The sequence below is a fragment of the Meriones unguiculatus genome, chromosome 16 (genome assembly GCF_030254825.1).
Source record: "Meriones unguiculatus strain TT.TT164.6M chromosome 16, Bangor_MerUng_6.1, whole genome shotgun sequence".
In the NCBI taxonomy this organism is placed as follows: domain Eukaryota; kingdom Metazoa; phylum Chordata; class Mammalia; order Rodentia; family Muridae; genus Meriones; species Meriones unguiculatus.
The window spans coordinates 13455916-13473934 of record NC_083363.1 but is presented as its reverse complement, the minus strand read 5'-3'; the positions used below and the strand labels follow the sequence as shown (position 1 = coordinate 13473934).

Sequence of the window (18019 nt, the reverse complement as noted above, 5' to 3'; positions counted from 1 at the left end):
TTTACTTATAAGAATACTATTCTTCAGCGTCCTGGAGGAGAGCCCCACTTTCTTTGTTTGGAAGTAGTAAATTTTAAAAAGAAACCGTGGAAAAAAAAAAAAAAGGAGAAAAGAAAGCGTGAAGACGGGAACAGACAACGTAGAGAAGAGCCTTTTCTCGGTTGGCTGCGGCTTCCAGAGTTCCCAGTCATTCGCTCTTCCGGCTTTCGGCTGCAAACACTTCCTACCACGCAGGCGCAGAACCTCCAGCCCCGCCACAGGACCCAGACTCCTCAGAGCATGCGTCAAGGGGCGGTTCTTGATTCAGGATCACCCAATGAAAAGGGACGCTCTTCCGTAGCGTCCCGCCCATGGACCCAGAAGCCAATCGCTTATGTAGGCGCGCAGTGTTGGGGGAATCCAAACGCCCGGAGTGCCGCGGAGAGATGGCGTCCGAGGAGACTACTCCTGCGGCTGCTGAAGGGTGAGTGTGGAAGGCTCGGGGCGGTGGCGGCGGCGGTCGAGCGACGGGGTTGCCCTAATTCGGGAGTGCGGACCCTGAGGGACCTGGTCATCCTAGCTCGGGAGTGCGGGGCCCTGAGGGACTGTGTCGCCTTAACTCAGGAGTGCGGCCCGGGGTGACCCCGCCACCCTAACTGGGGAGTGCGGGGCCCCGAGGAACTGTGTCACCCTACCCAGGAGCGCGACGTCTGAGGGATGGTGTCACCTCAGTTCAGGAATGCCGATTCTGTGGCAACCAACAATTCTGTCCAGTGCCCGACGTCGTATATGACCCTGGCTATTTTCACACGGACTCAAGTAGCTTTTACCCAGCACTTCCTGTTTACAAGTTTAGCCACATCCGCACACTCCTGATTCCCCATTATTCTGATGACTTTTCACATGCCTCTTAGTTGTCACTATGTGTTCTCCAGGCACACAGTAGTTCTGATCCTCGTCTGAAGTACCTTCAGGCCTTTGTGTAGACTTTGGTCAAGTTGGGACTCTGCACGTTGGCACAGTCCCTGACATAGATGCATGCGCACTTGGTACATGTCCTTTAGAGCTAGTGTGCCATGATAGCACAGTCTCCCTTCTGTTTTACAGGGTCCTGGTTGAGGTAGCAGGCGTTCTAGAACCTGTAGGCCAGCAGGAGGAAGCAGAGCTCCCAGCCCGGATCCTGGAGGAGTTTGTGAGGGTATGTACAAGGTGGGGGCCTAGCTTTTCAGAAGAGGGGGTCTGGTCCTGGGATGGCCTATTGAGATAGGGGGCAGCAATGGTAAAGAACAAAATGGAAGACAATCTTGGCCTATAGTGCGGGAAGGTAAGGAGAGTACCTGCTTCTGTTTCCTCTCTAAACAGAACTCTCGGAAGAAAGACAAGCTGCTTTGTAGCCAGCTTCAGGTTGTGAACTTGTTACAGAATTTTCTGGCTCAGGAGGATACCGCCCAGAGCCCAGACACTTTGGTTTCTGAAGACACAAGTCGTGAGTAGGCTTGAATTTGTGGTAAGGTCTGGTCTGATAGTTGAGGAGGGAAGATAAGTGTTATGTCTGTGTCTAGTTAATGGGAAGACTGTGGCCTAATGCTGTAGAAAGCTGGCTGCAGGCCAGCCTCACTCATTCTCTCATTCTTGTGGCTCGCCTTAGGACAGAAGGCAACTGAAGCCAAGGAGCAGTGGAAGGAACTGAAGGCTGTATATCAGGATCACATGGAAGCCATAAAATGTGGCCTGAATCAGGCCTTACCCAAGTTGGAAGAGATCCAAAGGAAGTACAAAGAACTCAAGGCAGCTTTGGGGAAACTCCAGGCTAAGGTATACCTAGAAAGGAGGGACTGAGGGACAGGAGGAAGAAGAGAGTTAGCTGGGTTGGACTTCTTATGCTAGCTCCAAAAATCAGACCTAAGGACAATAGTAGTTTTTGTGTTTTGTTTTGTTTTGTTTTGTTTTTTTTCCTGCAGAAGCAAGTACTTGTGGAGAAAAAGCGAGCAGCTCACAAGCAATGGCAGCTGCATCAGGTGGGTTCTTACTTTCCTTGAGGCCCTTCTCTGCCTCCAGGTGATAAGCTATCTTTGTGTCAGTGAGTCTGAGCCTCAGGCTTTTTCCAAGCAGCAGAGATTGGAGGCATGGCTCCAAGACAACAGCATTCAGCAAGTCACATCTGCACTCTTACCCCCATCAGAAGCGTGTAAGGAGTCTGGCAGAAATTTCTGCGGAGATAAAGGAACGCCAGACCAGAGCAAAGCTGAAACTTGAGGGGTCACTCCAGGAACTTGAAACCTTGAAGCAGCAAGCAGGACAGGAACAGGATAAGCTGCAGAGGTGAGTTGTATCCTGGATTAAAGACTCAGGCAAGTCTACCCGAGACTCCTTTGACTTCCCACCAACTTTGTCTTTTTAGGAACCAGACCTACCTCCAGCTGCTGAATGCCTTGCAGAATAACCTGCAGATCTCAGAGGCTAAGGCTAAGGACAAAGATACCATGGAACTTGCCCTTCCATCTGAATCTCTGTAAAGGTAAGCCCCATCATCTGGCCAAGCCTAGGAGTAGAGAAGACAGGAAGACCATGGAGAGTCAGTGGTGTGTCCTTCAAAGTGAGTTAGCATTGACTTGGCAGGTGGAAAGAGGAATTGGAACTTGATCTTACTCATTGCTCATGTACAGTAAGGCCAAAGGTCCATACCCGCAAGTGATGGTTTTCTGGGTCAGAGAAATATGGACAAGGATCCTTCAACAGGTAGAAGCCATCTTAGCTTTTGGTGTCCTTGAACTGATGGAAGGAAATCCTCTACATCTGAACTCTAAATCTGAGAGAACACGAAGTAGAAATGTGGAAAGAACAGGCTCATAAGATCTGTTGTTAGTGAAAAGGTGATGCTCCCATGTGTTAGGACACCTAAACAGCCCATTCCCTTGTGGACCAGATTAGGCACAAACCATACCCAAATAGCTGTTTTCACTGAGAGCATTCATTAAGCAGGGAAGACAAGTAAAAGTGGCTGCTCTCTGACTCAGGCAGCAAAACAGAAGCAAATGACCTTTCAGGTGAAACATTTAATAAGAGAAACAGAGGAGGAAGACATCTGTGTTAGAATGGGCTTGCATTCGGGCATGTATTTTGATTGAGCGTGTACTTTAGGTGAGCCAAAGGAGACTTGATAGCTGGACTGCAGTACTCTGATGGTTGGACTTTGGTTGGCAGTCTCAGGAAGAGGAAGTGGCCAAATAAGGGAAGAGACATAGGTGGCTAGCTTTAGGGTTGTAATCCAATGGCTTTAAACAAGGTAGAGGGAGTGGAGTTGAATAGCAAAGGCCTGCCAGAGTCCCTTCACTAAGTATATTTTAATTGTTGTTAGAGAATTCCATTTGTAATAATTGCTTTAAAAAAAAAGCTTATTTATTTTACGTATGAGTGCTCTGTCTGCATTTACACCTGCATCCCAGAAGAAGGCAGATCCCAACACAGCTGGTTGTGTGAGCCACCATGTGGTTGCTGGGAATTGAATTCAGTCAGGACCTTTGAAAGAACAGACAGTGCTCTTAACCACTGAGCCATCTTTTTTCCTTTTTTTTTTAGGCATTTGTAGCCTCAATGTGGTCTTTGTTTAACGATTCCTATGGGTTTAGAATTATTTGTTTTAGAGTTGTGTAATGTTTTCTACTTTTCACACTTATGTCTTTAATGTATTTTTTTTTTTTTTGAGTTTAGAGAACTGTGTTCACATTTTCAACTATGATGACCCTTTATTTTTCATCATAGTCCTGTTGAGCTTGCTGGTATTTTCAGCACTTACATGTTTGTACTTATATTCTTCTGTATCAGTCACTTGCCTACCTTATCTCTACGCTAATGCGTTTGACTTGAAATACAGCATTTTAATATTAATGTAACCTTACCAACTCTCTTTACTTACATTTTGCCTGGATTATCTTTGCCTTGATTTCCATCTTGAGTTTCAACCTTTCTTAATCTTTATATTTGTCATTTGGACACAGTATTTTTAGGGTGACTTTTTTAATCAGCTTCAGTAATACTTGTCTTTAAGACTTTGTAATTTTCAGTTCTGTAAAAAAAAGTAATTTCATGTTTGTGCCAGTTTTTACAGTAATTTTACTTTGTAAATTATCTTCCTGCCTTCATTTTAATGTAAATCAACTTATCACTGTGCTGTACAGTAGATTGCGAGAACAAATTCATGGGTTCTCACTCAGCAGCTGCTCGCAGAATCCTATGTTTTGTACTCTGCTGTTTTATTAGGTTATGAATAGTTTGGGATTTACTTTTACTTGCAGTTAATTAGGCAAATATCAGCCTTTCTACGGATCTAAAATCTTCTCAGCCTTGTCTTTTTCAAATGATTCTCTTTGGTTGTCTTTTTATGACAGTTTTGTTTTTAAAAGTTGTATTATTCTTTCTACATTGAATTTTAGTTTTAATTGTCATATGTTGCTACCCATGATTCAGTCATCTGTTTCTTGATTTTTGAATTTTTACTTTTCATTCCAAGATATTATATTAGAACCCAGTATACTGTGTTTATTGATTTTTCTGTATTAGGAATGGTGCACACAGAAGTTGTATCTTCTTTGTGTGCTAGATTACAAGTTTGCAGCTCCGACACACTGGCATACTGCCTATTTCATGCTCCCATTTGTTTGTGTTTGAGTAATCTTATCGTGAGCGCTCCATTTCCCGACCTTTGTTTTTGGCAATGATTTGTGCCTCATACACAGTTGAAAGCCTTCGCCCGGTGGCTCATGGGTACTACCAGTGGAACTTGTAAAAATTTAAAGAATGTATTTCTGCTATCTTTATATTTGTATGCTATCCTACTTTTCAGTTTTTGCTTTCTGGATGTTTTCTCTTTCTCATCAGTATTTCCTAAAGGGCTTTTATTTCTATTTTTTTTTTTTTTTTTTTTTTTTGTCTCTTCAAACTAGCTTTATGCTAAGGGTAATGCTTAGTATGTACAAGGCTCTACATGTAATCTACAGCTTCACAAAACAGTAACATAAATGACTTAATACTTGAAATTTTTATCTTTTTACTGCTCTTTATTTCAAGCTCAGTCATCTTCTATTATTTCCTTTCTTGTGACATATTTTTAATATTTGTATAATTTAGATAGTATTTGATAGATGAAAAAGAAATGCCCTTTCATTGTTGTATAGGGTTGTATATTTTATTGAGACATTGTTATTTTATAAATTTGTTCTTTCAAACTTAGTTACCTAAAAGTATACTAAATTATCATTTCAAATTATCAATTAAATTTTAACATTAAAATTCCTGCTAACTTTAAAATGGAATATCTTGTTTCATACACTGTTAGTCCTCTCCCATTTTAGAGCCTTTCTGAGATGAAAACATTTCATTCCTATCGTATGGAATTTCTGTAACTAACATTAAAATGTCTCCTTTTTGAACCTCTTTGTGTCTTTTTTTATGCATAAGTTTTGAAATACTAGTGGAGTGTGAAATTGAATACATTGATTTAATCATTATTCCTAGCCCAGTCTTTGAGTGACCCATTTGGTACTCAGATTGTTGGGCTCTGAAGAACTTACAGTTTGGATTCTTAGTCTGTTAATTAACAAATATGCTTTGTTGAAACACTTTGCACTAGAATCAACCTGTTCTTTTGAAACCTTTTAAAATTTATTTTGAAAATCATAAATTATCCTACTTTAGGTGAATTAATAACAAAGATCTAAAAAAAATTTTATATATATATATTTTCTTTTTGGTACATCGTCTCTCATTTTGTAGTTAAATTCCATCTCATAATTTCATACTTAGATGTACATAAGTGTGGCACCAATATTTACATATTATAGATTCCGAGATAAGGTCTTTTACCAAGCTATATTCCCAGCCACAGAGAGGCTGAAGCAGGAAGATGTCTGGACTACAAAGTAGCTACCAGGCCTATTTTCAGCATGCCATGAACAACATGAGAGGAAATAAGAATAAAAAGAAAGTTCAGTATGTGAATTCAACCACAGAAACACATTACACATACACTTATGGTATATGTCCATGCACACAGATGCCCTTGTAGTGGACAGGAAACCGCAAAAGGTGAAGCAAGAGCATGACTACTTGCTAGATACTAGGTTTTCTTTTTCACATATGAATCCAGTCAGTAGCCATTTGTTCTCCAAATTCTTCTGTAGAAGACCATGCATACTTTGTCAACACAGATCAGTGTATACTTTGATTTGTTATGTATTCTTTTTTGAATAGTTTTGGCAAATATTATATAATATTAAGGGAAGACTTCCTAGAAGCTGGAAGATTTTAGCTCAATTTCAAACATGTAATCACCCAGAGGCAAATATCAAATATGTATTGAAGGTGCTGTGTATTGAACATAAGTTTTGAGCATGGAAATCAGTGTTCCTCCACTCTCCAGGTTTAAGTTTAGAAATGGGAAGATAAAATCATCAGAAAAACAAATTCTTTTCAAAAATGATAATGCCTTCTACCATTTAAGACTAAGAAACAGAATGTTAGCTAGGCGAGATGGTACGTGCCTGTAATCCCAGCACTCTGGAAGGCAGAGTCAGGTGGAACTCTGTGGATTTGAAGCCAGCCTGGTCTATAAAGCAAGTCCAGGACAGCCAGGGCTACACAAAGAAGCCCTGTCTCGAAAAACAAAGCAACAAAACCAACAACAACAAAACCAGAATGTTTTGGAATGTTTTAGCCATATCAAAGATGCTTTACTGAGCCAATCAGAGGTTATAATACAGTAGAGGAAATAGTGAATCTAAGAGCTGGTGACCTCATGGATCTATAGAGTGAGAGTCTTTACTCATAATATATGGAACCTGTTGAGGTTTCTTACTTTGGCACAAAATCTTCAATTGCATTTTAACTCAGGGAAATTGTGGTACCAGTATTTCAGTTCTTGGTAGAATGAGCATCAGAAGAAAAAAAAAAAGTACAAGTACTTCCATCATTTTTTTTTTTTTGGGGGGGGGACTGTGTAATGACAGTAGCTGAATACCTGAAATCTACTTCAAACAATTAGGTACTACATGAAAGCAACTGGAGCCTCTTACTTTGGAATGTTGTTCTGTTGAAAAGCCCACTTTAAAAGAGTACAGTGTAAGTGAGCTGCAGCATATTATACTCCGGGATAATGACTAAGGCAGTTGAATGGCTCTTATATTCCTAGATGGTGGTAGTTAGCAATTAGAAAAAAAATAAAAGATACCTTTGGAAAATGAGGAACCACCTACTTTTACACTAGATGCTTCATGGTAATAGTCACTAAGGGCTCATGAATATTGGAAACCATTTTCAGCAATGCAAAATCATTCATTGTGTCTGAGTAATAGTAATCTACTTGTTATAGCCGTAGGAGTTAATTGAATAAATGAAAGGAAAATAACTCCTTCTGTATACAAACATTAAGTAAGAGCTGTCCTTGCATATTATTTAGCAGTGAGTGTGGTTTGTCAGGCTGTCTAACAACTTTTAACACTTAGATTTGACAATATTTTTAGATTCCTTAAATTTAAAGCTAATAGGAAATATCAAGTGTCTCTTTCATCCTTGGTACTAGAAATAGGCTGCTTTAATTATTTTGATAAATTGATTAAATTTTATTATTCATTGAGTTGGTGATGTGCTTAGTGTTCAAGTGTGAAGACCAGAGTTCAGTCTCTCTGGCCTATTTCAAACAAGCTAGACCTGGTGACTGCAGTTCCTTTAATCCCGGTGTTGTAGAGGTGAAGACCAGCATATCCCTGAGGCTCTGAAATCAGCAAGCTGTAGGTTCAGTGAGGAATTCTGACCTCCCCTAAACAAGGTGGGCACCACCTGAGGAATGTTATCTAAGGGTGTTCTTTGAAATCCACACACATGCACATGAGCGATTGTCTAACTCCCTGGAAATAGAGTACATCAGAAAATATCCTAGAGATGGTGAAGTGTGAATTTGATATAGAGGTAAAGTTTTATCAAAGAAGCATTAAAGCCTATTTTAAGCGGAATAAACATTCAAATATGAATGATGGCATACATATTTTGATTAACAGTAAGAAACATGGCTAAGGATCTAATAGATGGGTTTTGTGGCAGGAGAGAACATTGCTTGACTCAAAGCAATTTCTGGATGGTGAGGTAAAGCATATACTGAAAAGATTGAAGATTAGAGACAAGACAACATGCTAAAACCTTAATTAAGCTTTTATTTGTCCTTTTGACATTAATTTGTTTATTCCATCTTTTAAATGAAAGTAACATTTTTTTTTAAAAAAACAGTTCTACAGTTCTTGAACAATGGTAATAGTCCTGTGGTATTATACACCTTTTGGCTTGTACATTGAATACATACTATTACTGTTGCCAGACTGAGTTACTGAGGGACAGACAGTTTGCCTAAGGTAAGGAGAATTCCAGCAGTTGCTATAGCATTCAAATTCAGGTTTCTTTGCACTGGTCGTAGTTAACATGCATTTATATTTCCATCTCCTTAACAGTCAAAATATCCTATGTTGAAGTCCTTGATCCAGCCTAGTAGAGTCAGCGGTTTCTTTAAAGCAAGATTGACTGTAGGGGAGATTTGTCATTCATGGTTCCTTGTGCAGGCCTTGAAAACATATGAAACATGTCTCCTGATTGTAATGCAGTGGGCTCAGGGACTGTGTCTTGAGGGACTGCATGCCATGTAACAGCATCAACTTCTTAACAGGGTCAGCTCACTAAGCAGCTTTTATAACTACCATTGAAACAGTGACTGTAAATTCATTTTTTTTTTTTTTTGTCTTAAATTTCATCAGACAGGACCATGTTATGTAGCTCAGATCTGTTTCAAACTCATTACCTGACTGCTTCGACCTTCTCTTTGATGGGATTATAGGTCTAACACCCAGCTGGAGATATGTATGTTTTGAAAAGAATTGTGATCCCGTAAGGATCTTGGAGGGTACTGATGTGCTTGGGGCTGTTGGGCGTGGAACTTGGTAATTAGGTCTGAAGTCTGAGTTGTGCAGAAGAAGCAACGGGGTCATTTCCAAAGAGTAATAAACTGGGGAGCAAATCCTGCTTTAGAATGCCTTGGCAAAGTGATCTTTATGCTTAACCATTTATAAATGCAAAGGCTGGTGGTATGAGAGCAAGCAAATTTGGTAACAGTAGAAGCTTATGCTCACAGGAAACAAGGTCAGGGAATAGAAATACGTATCTGGGAAGAGATAGTTGCCAAACTCCTATTTTACCAAATTCTCACAGCTGAGCCTTATTCACACTGTACCACATATGGGCCTGGATTAGAGCAAAGAGATACTAAGCAGTAAGGACATATGCCATGCCAAAGTCTCGCTCATGATCCCCTCCTTTGTTCTTCTCTATGAGTGTTGGAGACCATGAGGAGGCAAGGGTCCCAAATTAGCGATTTCTAAGAAATAGCGCTAGTAAGGACAGGTGTGCTGGACTGCCTGTGAAAGGAAGAGGCAAATTTGTCCATTATATGCTACTTCTAGAAGAGTTTTATCACATACAAATTTCTGATATCTTCAAGCAAATATTTTATGAAAATCCCATTTATATTTGGTGCCAATTTTTTTTCTAATATGAGAAGCTACTTCAAGGATTATTCACATTCATTTTTAAAATAACAGGATTCAAATGTGTTCATTAGATTCTGTCCTCACAAAAATGATGAGAAACTGTACTGGCATTACTCTACTGTTCCTTCAAGAAGCCTTTATGCTTAAACACACAGCCAAATGTAGTTTGAAGAAATCTTACTGAAATGTTTGTACCCTCAGTATCTCATCAGTCACGAAATACCACTGTGTTCTCAGAAATACTGTATCCAATAAGTATTCAATCAGTTGTATCATACTTGGGAAGATGTCCTAAGTTTATAATCTCCCTCCCACACAGGGAATTTTAGAATACTAATGAATGCTTATACTGATCCCTGACCTGATACATGCTTGTATCAGGTCTTGTATAAAAACTTATAAAGGAGGGAAATGGTTGACATGCCACTTTTGACTTTAAAACATTCTAGTCTATTTGAGAAAACTGTTTACCCAGTTGCTCTCTCTTAGGTGACTCCCATATGTATATCAATACAGTATCTGCTCCCTTTTACTTTTCACGTCACTTTTACTTGACTGTATCTCCCAGTTCTTTGACACTCCCCTGTAGTCTGAAGGAGCATGAGAAAGCGAGCCTCATGAATTATATGACTAAATACATTTTTGTTTTCTCCTCTTGAAGATTTCAAACTTTGGTACAGTGCTATTTGAAAATAAACTAGTGCAAAATATGGTAGAAACTCAAATCAGTGATGCCAGAAGAGCTTCCAGAAAGGTGGAGGAAATTTATAAAGCAATAGCCTTGAGATAGGAAAGTGCTTCATGTCTTTTGGGAATTGTTAGAAGGCAAAGGGTGAGAACAGAATAAAAACATGAAATAATGCCTGAAAAGCTCAGAGCCAGGTCATGGTGGAGCTTTGTGGACTGTGGTTGGGAGTTTAGATTTTATTCTGACTTCAGAAGCTAGCATGGATTTTGAAGACAACTATATGTATGTGATTTAATAGAACTTAAAGGTGCTATGTGGATTTAAAAAAAAAATGTAATCTGAGGCAAAAGGTGATAGTTGATTGAATCAGAGTGTGCCTTTGGAGCGAGTGATAAACAGTGAGTTGTTGATAGAAGTTAAAAAAAAGCTAACTAATGTGCACCTTCTGAATTTCTGATGGAAAAACAGCAGTATGAATATTGTGTTGTGAATTGAAAGCCAGCTCTGGCCCTGTTGTTTTTGACAGACTTTATCTAAGCAGGGTCCTGATGGCCTCACACCTGTTAAGGCACTGTGTAGTATATCCAAAGAGAAACTGTGATGGAATAATAAAAGGTAACAGCAGGAAACATCATAGTCTCCTAAATAAGATGTTGCTGTAGCCCGGGAGAACTTCAGACTGCTGCTGTCAAGCTGCCTTTCTTCCTTTTCTAGAAATCTTGTCTCAGTTGCTGACAGGGGACTTTGATGGAGTAGCAATACCATGTATCTTGTTTGACCTTGGTGTTCAAGTTTGCCAAGGGATGTTAGTGGGAAATGCAAGCAGACAAACATGTAGACAGGGCTCTGTTAGGGAGAGGCCCTGCTGAACCTCCAGATGGAGGTCATCTCCCCACATCTGCACTCCTCAGTGTGGAGGCAGCTGCTCTCCCTGACACGTTAGACTCCTCAAGGGATGTTTGTCCTTGGTACACAGTGGTTCTATAGAATCAGAAAATCCTAGGACTTAGGTGCAGAGAAATAGCTTAAAAATTATTTTATTAAAAAAAAGAATAGTCCTTGTGTGTAAATATCAAAGAGTAGTTCCTTGCTGGACACTCTTTAGAAACATTTGGGATCCATTCACGCTGTCAGAGTGGTTGATGACCTGACCTATTGTTTCAAGACTTAATCTAATTTACGAAGATTTAATGAAACAATTTTAAATTAAGAACCTTGATCATTGAATTCTTTCTTTAAAAAAATTTTTTTAAGTATGCATGTGTGTGTGTGCATGTGAGTGTACACGTCAGCTCTTGCATGCATGTGCATGCATATTTGTCTTCCTGTGGGTCTGTGCATGTGAGTTGTAGGAATCTGCAAAGGCTGAAAGAATATTTGGCATTCCCTGGAGCTGGAGTTAAAAGTGCATTTGTGAGCCACCTGACTGAGGTCTGAGAACCAAACTCTGGTCCTCTGCAAAATCAGCAAGAGCTCTTACCCAGTGAGATCTCTAGCTCTTGAACTCCAGCTTTAACATTGCAGATGTAATTCTTGGAATTCGGTTGTTACTGGCTTTGGAACTTAATTTTAATCAGCCTCCTTAATTTGGTTAATGTTCCGAAAAATAGTTCTATATTTTATTCTTCGTTTTCTTAAATATATATGTATATATGTAGTATTTAAAGTACGTGTTTTATGTGTATGTGTGTTATTATATATGCATTATATGTCTATTCATGCTATATATACACTTATTCTCTCTTTCTCTCTTTGTATATATTACATGTAGATAATTTTAACAGAATCATAAAACTGAACTTCAACATTAGTCCCAAATATCAAAATTTCTTCTTTCTGGGCCATGACTGGAAGAACTCACACCTCTCCTACATCATTTTGGGAGAATCTGTGGGATGCTGCCTGTTTGTATAGTCAGAGTGCGAAGGGCATGTATTTGTCAGTGATATTGGAGAAGATATTTGTGAGTCTCCTTTTTTGTTTTGTTTTAAATTAGCTTACCTTGAGAAGTGAAAGGAGTAATTGCAGAAGTGTAATTTCTCCAAGCCCTATGAAAAGTATTTGTGTTCTGGCTGTGACTCCTCATTTTGATGCAGACACCCCAGAGGCTATGGTTTCTCAGTGTGCTGGCATGTCTTCATCCTCTGTGTGTCACACTTACTGCTTACTTGCCTGTTGAGGTGTTAGGCAGCTTTCTGATGTCCTGTTGTGAGTAACCCAAGTAAGACTTTGAGTCACACACCCGATAGTAATATCTTTTTTTTTTTCTTCTTGTTTTTGTATTTGAAATTAGTCTTTTGGGTAAATTAATGGCAAAAGTAACATTCTTGCAAGTAAAGCAAATAACTAGTCCTTAGGTAAAAAGGATGTGCCAAAGGTTAAGAGCACGGTGAGCTTGTCCTTAGTATCTGTAAATTCCTCCGCAAGCTGTCCAGTGCCTTCCTGTTGGTTCCTTCTTATGTTTACATGACTCATCCTAAGACAAAGTAGCATGGACCTCTGCTGCATACTGTTTTCATCTCAGCACAGGTCATGGTGAGAATCTTTAGTGTCCCTAATGTGTGCAGTAGCTTTCTCAGACACCTACACCTATGAAATATTGTGCCAACACATTACATTAATTTTTATCTGCCAATAAGTCAAAATTTAAGGTAGTTTATATTAAAGATAGATGGACTGGCATCAGGTATTGAGTGATCTCTTCAAAATGACTAGAAGTAGTGATGTTGGAATTTAGATGCAATGCTCTGACTCCAGCATCCTGTGTAAGCCGACTCCAGTGAAAGAGGACTTTCTTTGTAATGCTGAATATTTGGTAGGTATATAATTTAGTAAGCTAGCTAAGAGTAATGCAGTGACTTTCCCAAAGTTTTCATTATATCTTGTTTTGTGAAGTAAGGATTATATTTTTTTCTCACAGTTTTCTTAGCACTCATCATTTGTGGTAGGAGAAACAAGTGCCCACTCTTCAGTGTGCCTTGAATTCTCTTTTTGAAAATAGATGTGATATTACATACCTATAATATTTATGCTTGGAGGGCTGAGGCTGGAGAATCACTAAGATTTCCCTTGAGCTATATGGTAAGAACTAGATCAGCCTGGGATTCAGAGTGAGATCCTTTCTCAAATGTGATTCTATATATATACACTCACACATGTACACACACACACACACATACTACAAAATAAAAGGCTAGTGGGGTACCCTTCACAATAAAAGCTCTGCTCACGAAGTCTGGCCTGACTGCAGGCAGTTACTTGATTGCCCCAGACTTCTGAAAATCTGAAATCTAAGGTTTGTTTTGTCAGAACCTGAAATGATTCCCTGCTGGTATGTGATCTGTGAGGGAATTTCCTATCACAATTTAAAATATTTCCCTATATAATTATAAGGTTGAAAATACTAATAGGTGAAGTTTGCCTTTTTATATTACATTTATGGATCATGAAAAAGAAATCAGTGCTTCAAAGCCACTCAGTGACGAAGGAGATGAAACAGCTTCATTAACCCAGAAGTTAAATCCATACACCACACAGATGTCCTGCTACTTACTTGGCCAGACTGCTGGTGAGAATACAGCTTACTAACAAAAGCCAGGAGTATGGGATTGCAAGGTCTTACCTCCAAGCCATTGGCTGCGTTGTTCTGCATGAATGAAGGCCGACTCAGCTGATGCATACCAAACCTACCCATTAGTACAGATTCTAGGGGTGTGCTTGCTTGCCAGTCATACAGTATAATTGCAAATACTTTTTCAGTTAGAAATTTCTGAAAATGATACAGGTGAAAATAAAGTTTCTGAAGTGTTACTAAAGTCATAAAAGAAAATATTTTCCTTAAACTCACATTCTTTTTATAATACTGGAAAACCTCCTCTACAATAAATACTGAGAAATGGAGTCAATGTAGCCATGGTTTTTAGACTCTATCCCACCTTTTGTGTCTGATTTATAACTTAAAACACAAATTCAAGCAGACAAATTTTTGATCAAAAAATATTATAAAATATGCCTTTCCTATTATTGGCATGTTGTCTGTCCTTGTTTCCTCGTATTTTATCTTCTAATTCTAGGAGCTCATTAACCACAAATTTCTAAGTGGTAATCATGCATTCGAAAAATTTCCCCTTCATCAGCATCACACCACTGACACTCTAGCACGGAGAGTGGAAGTAAATATAGCAACAAAAGTATTGAGGGAAAATACAGCAGGGAAAATACAGTATTGCAGGGAGAAGGGACTTGCCATGGAATGGTGTTTGTTATGAAAATAAATTAAATAGAGGAATGTAGTTCTGTATTAAAAAAGGAACAATGAACAACCATAGAATGAAAACTGAGCCAGATAGTTCCTGTGTAACTCATGGGCATCTATGAAAGGTTTTAAAGGAATAACAAGAGAGTCAGTAGATGAGAAAGAAATCTAAAGAGAACTAATAGATGGACTTTGATGAAAAAGCTAATAGGACACTGGATTTGAGCCACTTGAGAGAGACATGTCCATGCTAAATTTTGTGTATATAAACAGATTTATACGGGCTGGAGAGATGGATCAGGGGTTAAGAACACTGTCTGCTTTTCCAAAGGACCCTGGTTCAATTCCCAGCACCCACATGGCAGCTCATTACTGTCTATAATTTCAGAGATCTGACATCTTTACACTAATGCACATAAAATAAAGCTAAATAAATTAAAAAAAATAAACAGTTATATTTACAAGGAGCACTTTGCCTTCTCTATACAGATTAGACTAGGGATGATATGTTTGTAATACAATTACTGAGAATTTATGGATGTATTTAACAAGGGTAAAAGCTGACCAAGATCTAGGTCGGGTATTGTTGGCTGAAATGGTTTAAATCGTGTGATTATGGATAATTTGAGGGTCTGATTACTCCACTGATTGGACATTAAGTGTTTGAACTGTATGTCAGATGAATTCAAGGTTTCTTTTTTCTGAGCTGATAGGATCCAGTTCTGTGCAGAGATGAAGAATGGACAGGGCTTGGCCAGGAAACGGTGGTATTCTAGGAAACGGTAGGTATACTAGGTTTACAGTGCTCATCCATCGAAGTGGCACATTTGACCATGGATGACCTTGGAATTATACAACTTTAGTGCTTCTGTATATGAATCTTATAGGGGTGATGTGGCTAAGAGTATAAAAGAAAAAATACTGTAACAGCTAAAGGTAGGATTGACATCATAAGGTCTTTAACATTGTTATATTATGCATGTTTGTCTTTCAGAAGGAACAAAGAAAAATACTGAACACTATCCACTGAGAATGAGGAGTGGCTTGATATGCTTGTGGCTTAAGAAGTAAGATGATGTGATAGTATCTTCAAGAGGTATGGAGTATGGATTGAAGGAAACATAGTTAAGACAGACTGCTGGTTGAGAAACCTGTCCACAGATCTTCAGAAAGATGTAATGAAGTGCAACAAATGTACACAGTGGCTGAAGAATATGTGGCAAGATGCAGTGCCCTGGAATGGAGATGGACTTCCTGGGAAACCTTATATTGTTGGGGACCATTTATGGGAACAGGAATCAATTTTTCGTTAAATCCTTTTTTTTTTTTGTCATGTGACAATCTGCTTTATTAAAAAAAAATCATACAGTTTTTGAGTTAAGAGGAAGATGAATATTTGAAAGAACAACTCGGAGAAATGTTATCATTTGGGTGTTAAATTGCCAAGAATTGTAAGGGATAGGTGGTGGAAAAGATGGAATTGAGCCAAGAGAAACACTATGATCACAAAATAAGTGACAGGAATTGTGTAGATAGTTTCTAAAGTGTGCCAGGATTTTTGTTTTATTTAGAAAAATGCAAGCCTTTGTTACATTTCTGTTTGATATTGTTCTGAGCCCTAAAACTTCTCCCCAAATAGTCTATATGAAAAATAAAACTTATTTCCATTTACCTGATGGTATGTGCACTACATTTCTAATTTGAGGAATCCTGAGTAAATTTTGGGTTATGTTAGTTACATTTGGTAAAACTTTGTGATTCATGTCTCTGAATTATGGCACTGTCATGAGCAGCTTATGAAAAGAGCCTGGTTTCCTATCTACCTATCTGTTTTGCTGGTGTGAATCCCTTAGGAATAGTTTTTTATAAGTTTAAATACAACCAGCTATGTTTGTTCAAAATTTGAGGTATTCATTTTTCTTTTTCTATATTAATGCTTGTGTTTGAATGGTTTTATTTGTTTTTTATGTTTAATTCTGGGCAGTGCATACATTCTATGTTGTCCTGAAGGAGCCCATTCCATGGGAAGGGTAAGCAAAAAGTTTGGGAGTTCTGGGGAGTCTTGAGATAATGAGTGATATCATTGTCTTCATGAGGATGGCTTCTGGCAGTCCTCTTTGGTCTATAGACAAACTTCTTATTTGCCTCTGTTTCTTATGTCTCCATCATCTGCTCTCAGGGTGATAATATCTTTGTCTGATTTATTTGTTTGTTTGTTTGTTCATTTATTTTCATCTAAAGATACCACTGATACTTAATTGGAAATCACCCTAATGATATCATTTTAACTTAATTACTGCTATAAAGCCCAATTTCCAAATGAAATTCCAAAGAGTCACTGAAGAGTAGATTTTATCACATTCTTTTTTTTAATAGAACATAACTGGTAAACAAAGTATGCTACATGTATAAGAGCTAGTATAGATAATCATTAAAAAAGAAAGTTATGTAACAGTATTCTGAGACTTACTTGTTTAGTTACTGTTCTATTGCTGTTAAATAGGCACTATGACCAAGACAATTTATAAAAGCAAACATTTGATGGTGGCTTGCTAACAGTTTCAGAGTGTTAATCTGTTATGATCATGGCAGGAAACAGGCAGGTATGATGCTGGAGCAGCCGAAAGTTTTAGATACTCCATAGGCAGTAGGCAGAGAGTGAGACTGAGCCTAGCATGTGCTTTTGAAACCTCAAAGCCCACCCCCTTTAACACACCTCCTCTGACAAGGTCATACCTCCTAGTGATTCTCTAACAGCTCCACTGGTGAGCAAAGATTCAAACATGAGCCTGTGAGGGCCATTCTCATTCAAACTACACATACTATCTGACATTGCCCAGAGAACACAGTGCATTCGCTGTCCTGGTTGTATGGTGCCACTGATTTCACATCAGTGTCAGTGTAACCTGCAGTATATTTGCATGATCAGAATGTCATCATACAATTAGGTAAATTTATATTAATGTCAAAGTCATAGTATAGCAAATTCATACAATTATATTGACCTAAACCACATATGTATGTTTCAATAACTGTGTGAATTTATATACAAGCTTCAATGCAGGTGATGCACACTGGTCAGCATAGCCTAGAATCCATCATATGTTGACAGGAGCTCGTGAAGTAGGTGAATTTTAGTGTGATCTTCCTTAGTGCTATAGGAAAATCTCCTAGCTTTTAAGTTTTAATTTGAAACATAACTGTGGGGGAAGAGGACATATGAAAATATACAATAGACAGTTGCTTTCATCACTTTGAATACCTTTGGGTTTAAATTGTGTTATTGTTTCATTCTCTCCCTGTAATCCTAGATTGATAACCTAATTAGTGCACCAGAAACATGGTCATGAAAACATGCCCTCCAGGAGGAACAAATGAATTCTCCTTTGCATTTAATTTCAAATTCTTCCTTGTCAGTACAGCTTGGCTTTCAAAGAACACCTGACACTATATGATCAATGATCCCGATCAGGCATCCTGTCAGAGAGAAGCATAAAATTGATGAAAGGATGT

General features: G+C 38.6%; 1 protein-coding gene across 1 annotated transcript; it reads left to right on the top strand.

Annotated features, from left to right (window-relative positions):
- The first annotated feature begins 337 nt into the window (after positions 1-337).
- On the top strand, positions 338-16182 carry Zwint (ZW10 interacting kinetochore protein). The gene is made up of 8 exons (XM_021653546.2): positions 338-463; positions 1087-1177; positions 1342-1465; positions 1628-1794; positions 1941-1997; positions 2162-2301; positions 2381-2497; positions 15501-16182. The coding sequence occupies exons 1-7, from the start codon at positions 351-353 to the stop codon at positions 2493-2495; spliced, it is 807 nt and encodes a 268-aa protein (XP_021509221.2). The 5' UTR covers positions 338-350; the 3' UTR covers positions 2496-2497; positions 15501-16182.
- Positions 16183-18019: the final 1837 nt, after the last annotated feature.

Bases quoted from the DNA above. Each gene is read 5' to 3' on its own strand.
- Zwint (XM_021653546.2), top strand. From the start codon at position 351: ATGGACCCAGAAGCCAATCGCTTATGTAGGCGCGCAGTGTTGGGGGAA. The intron at 1,795-1,940 runs GTATACCTAGAA...TTTTTCCTGCAG, and splicing joins TGGGGAAACTCCAGGCTAAG to AAGCAAGTACTTGTGGAGAA. The intron at 2,302-2,380 runs GTGAGTTGTATC...TTGTCTTTTTAG, and splicing joins GAACAGGATAAGCTGCAGAG to GAACCAGACCTACCTCCAGC.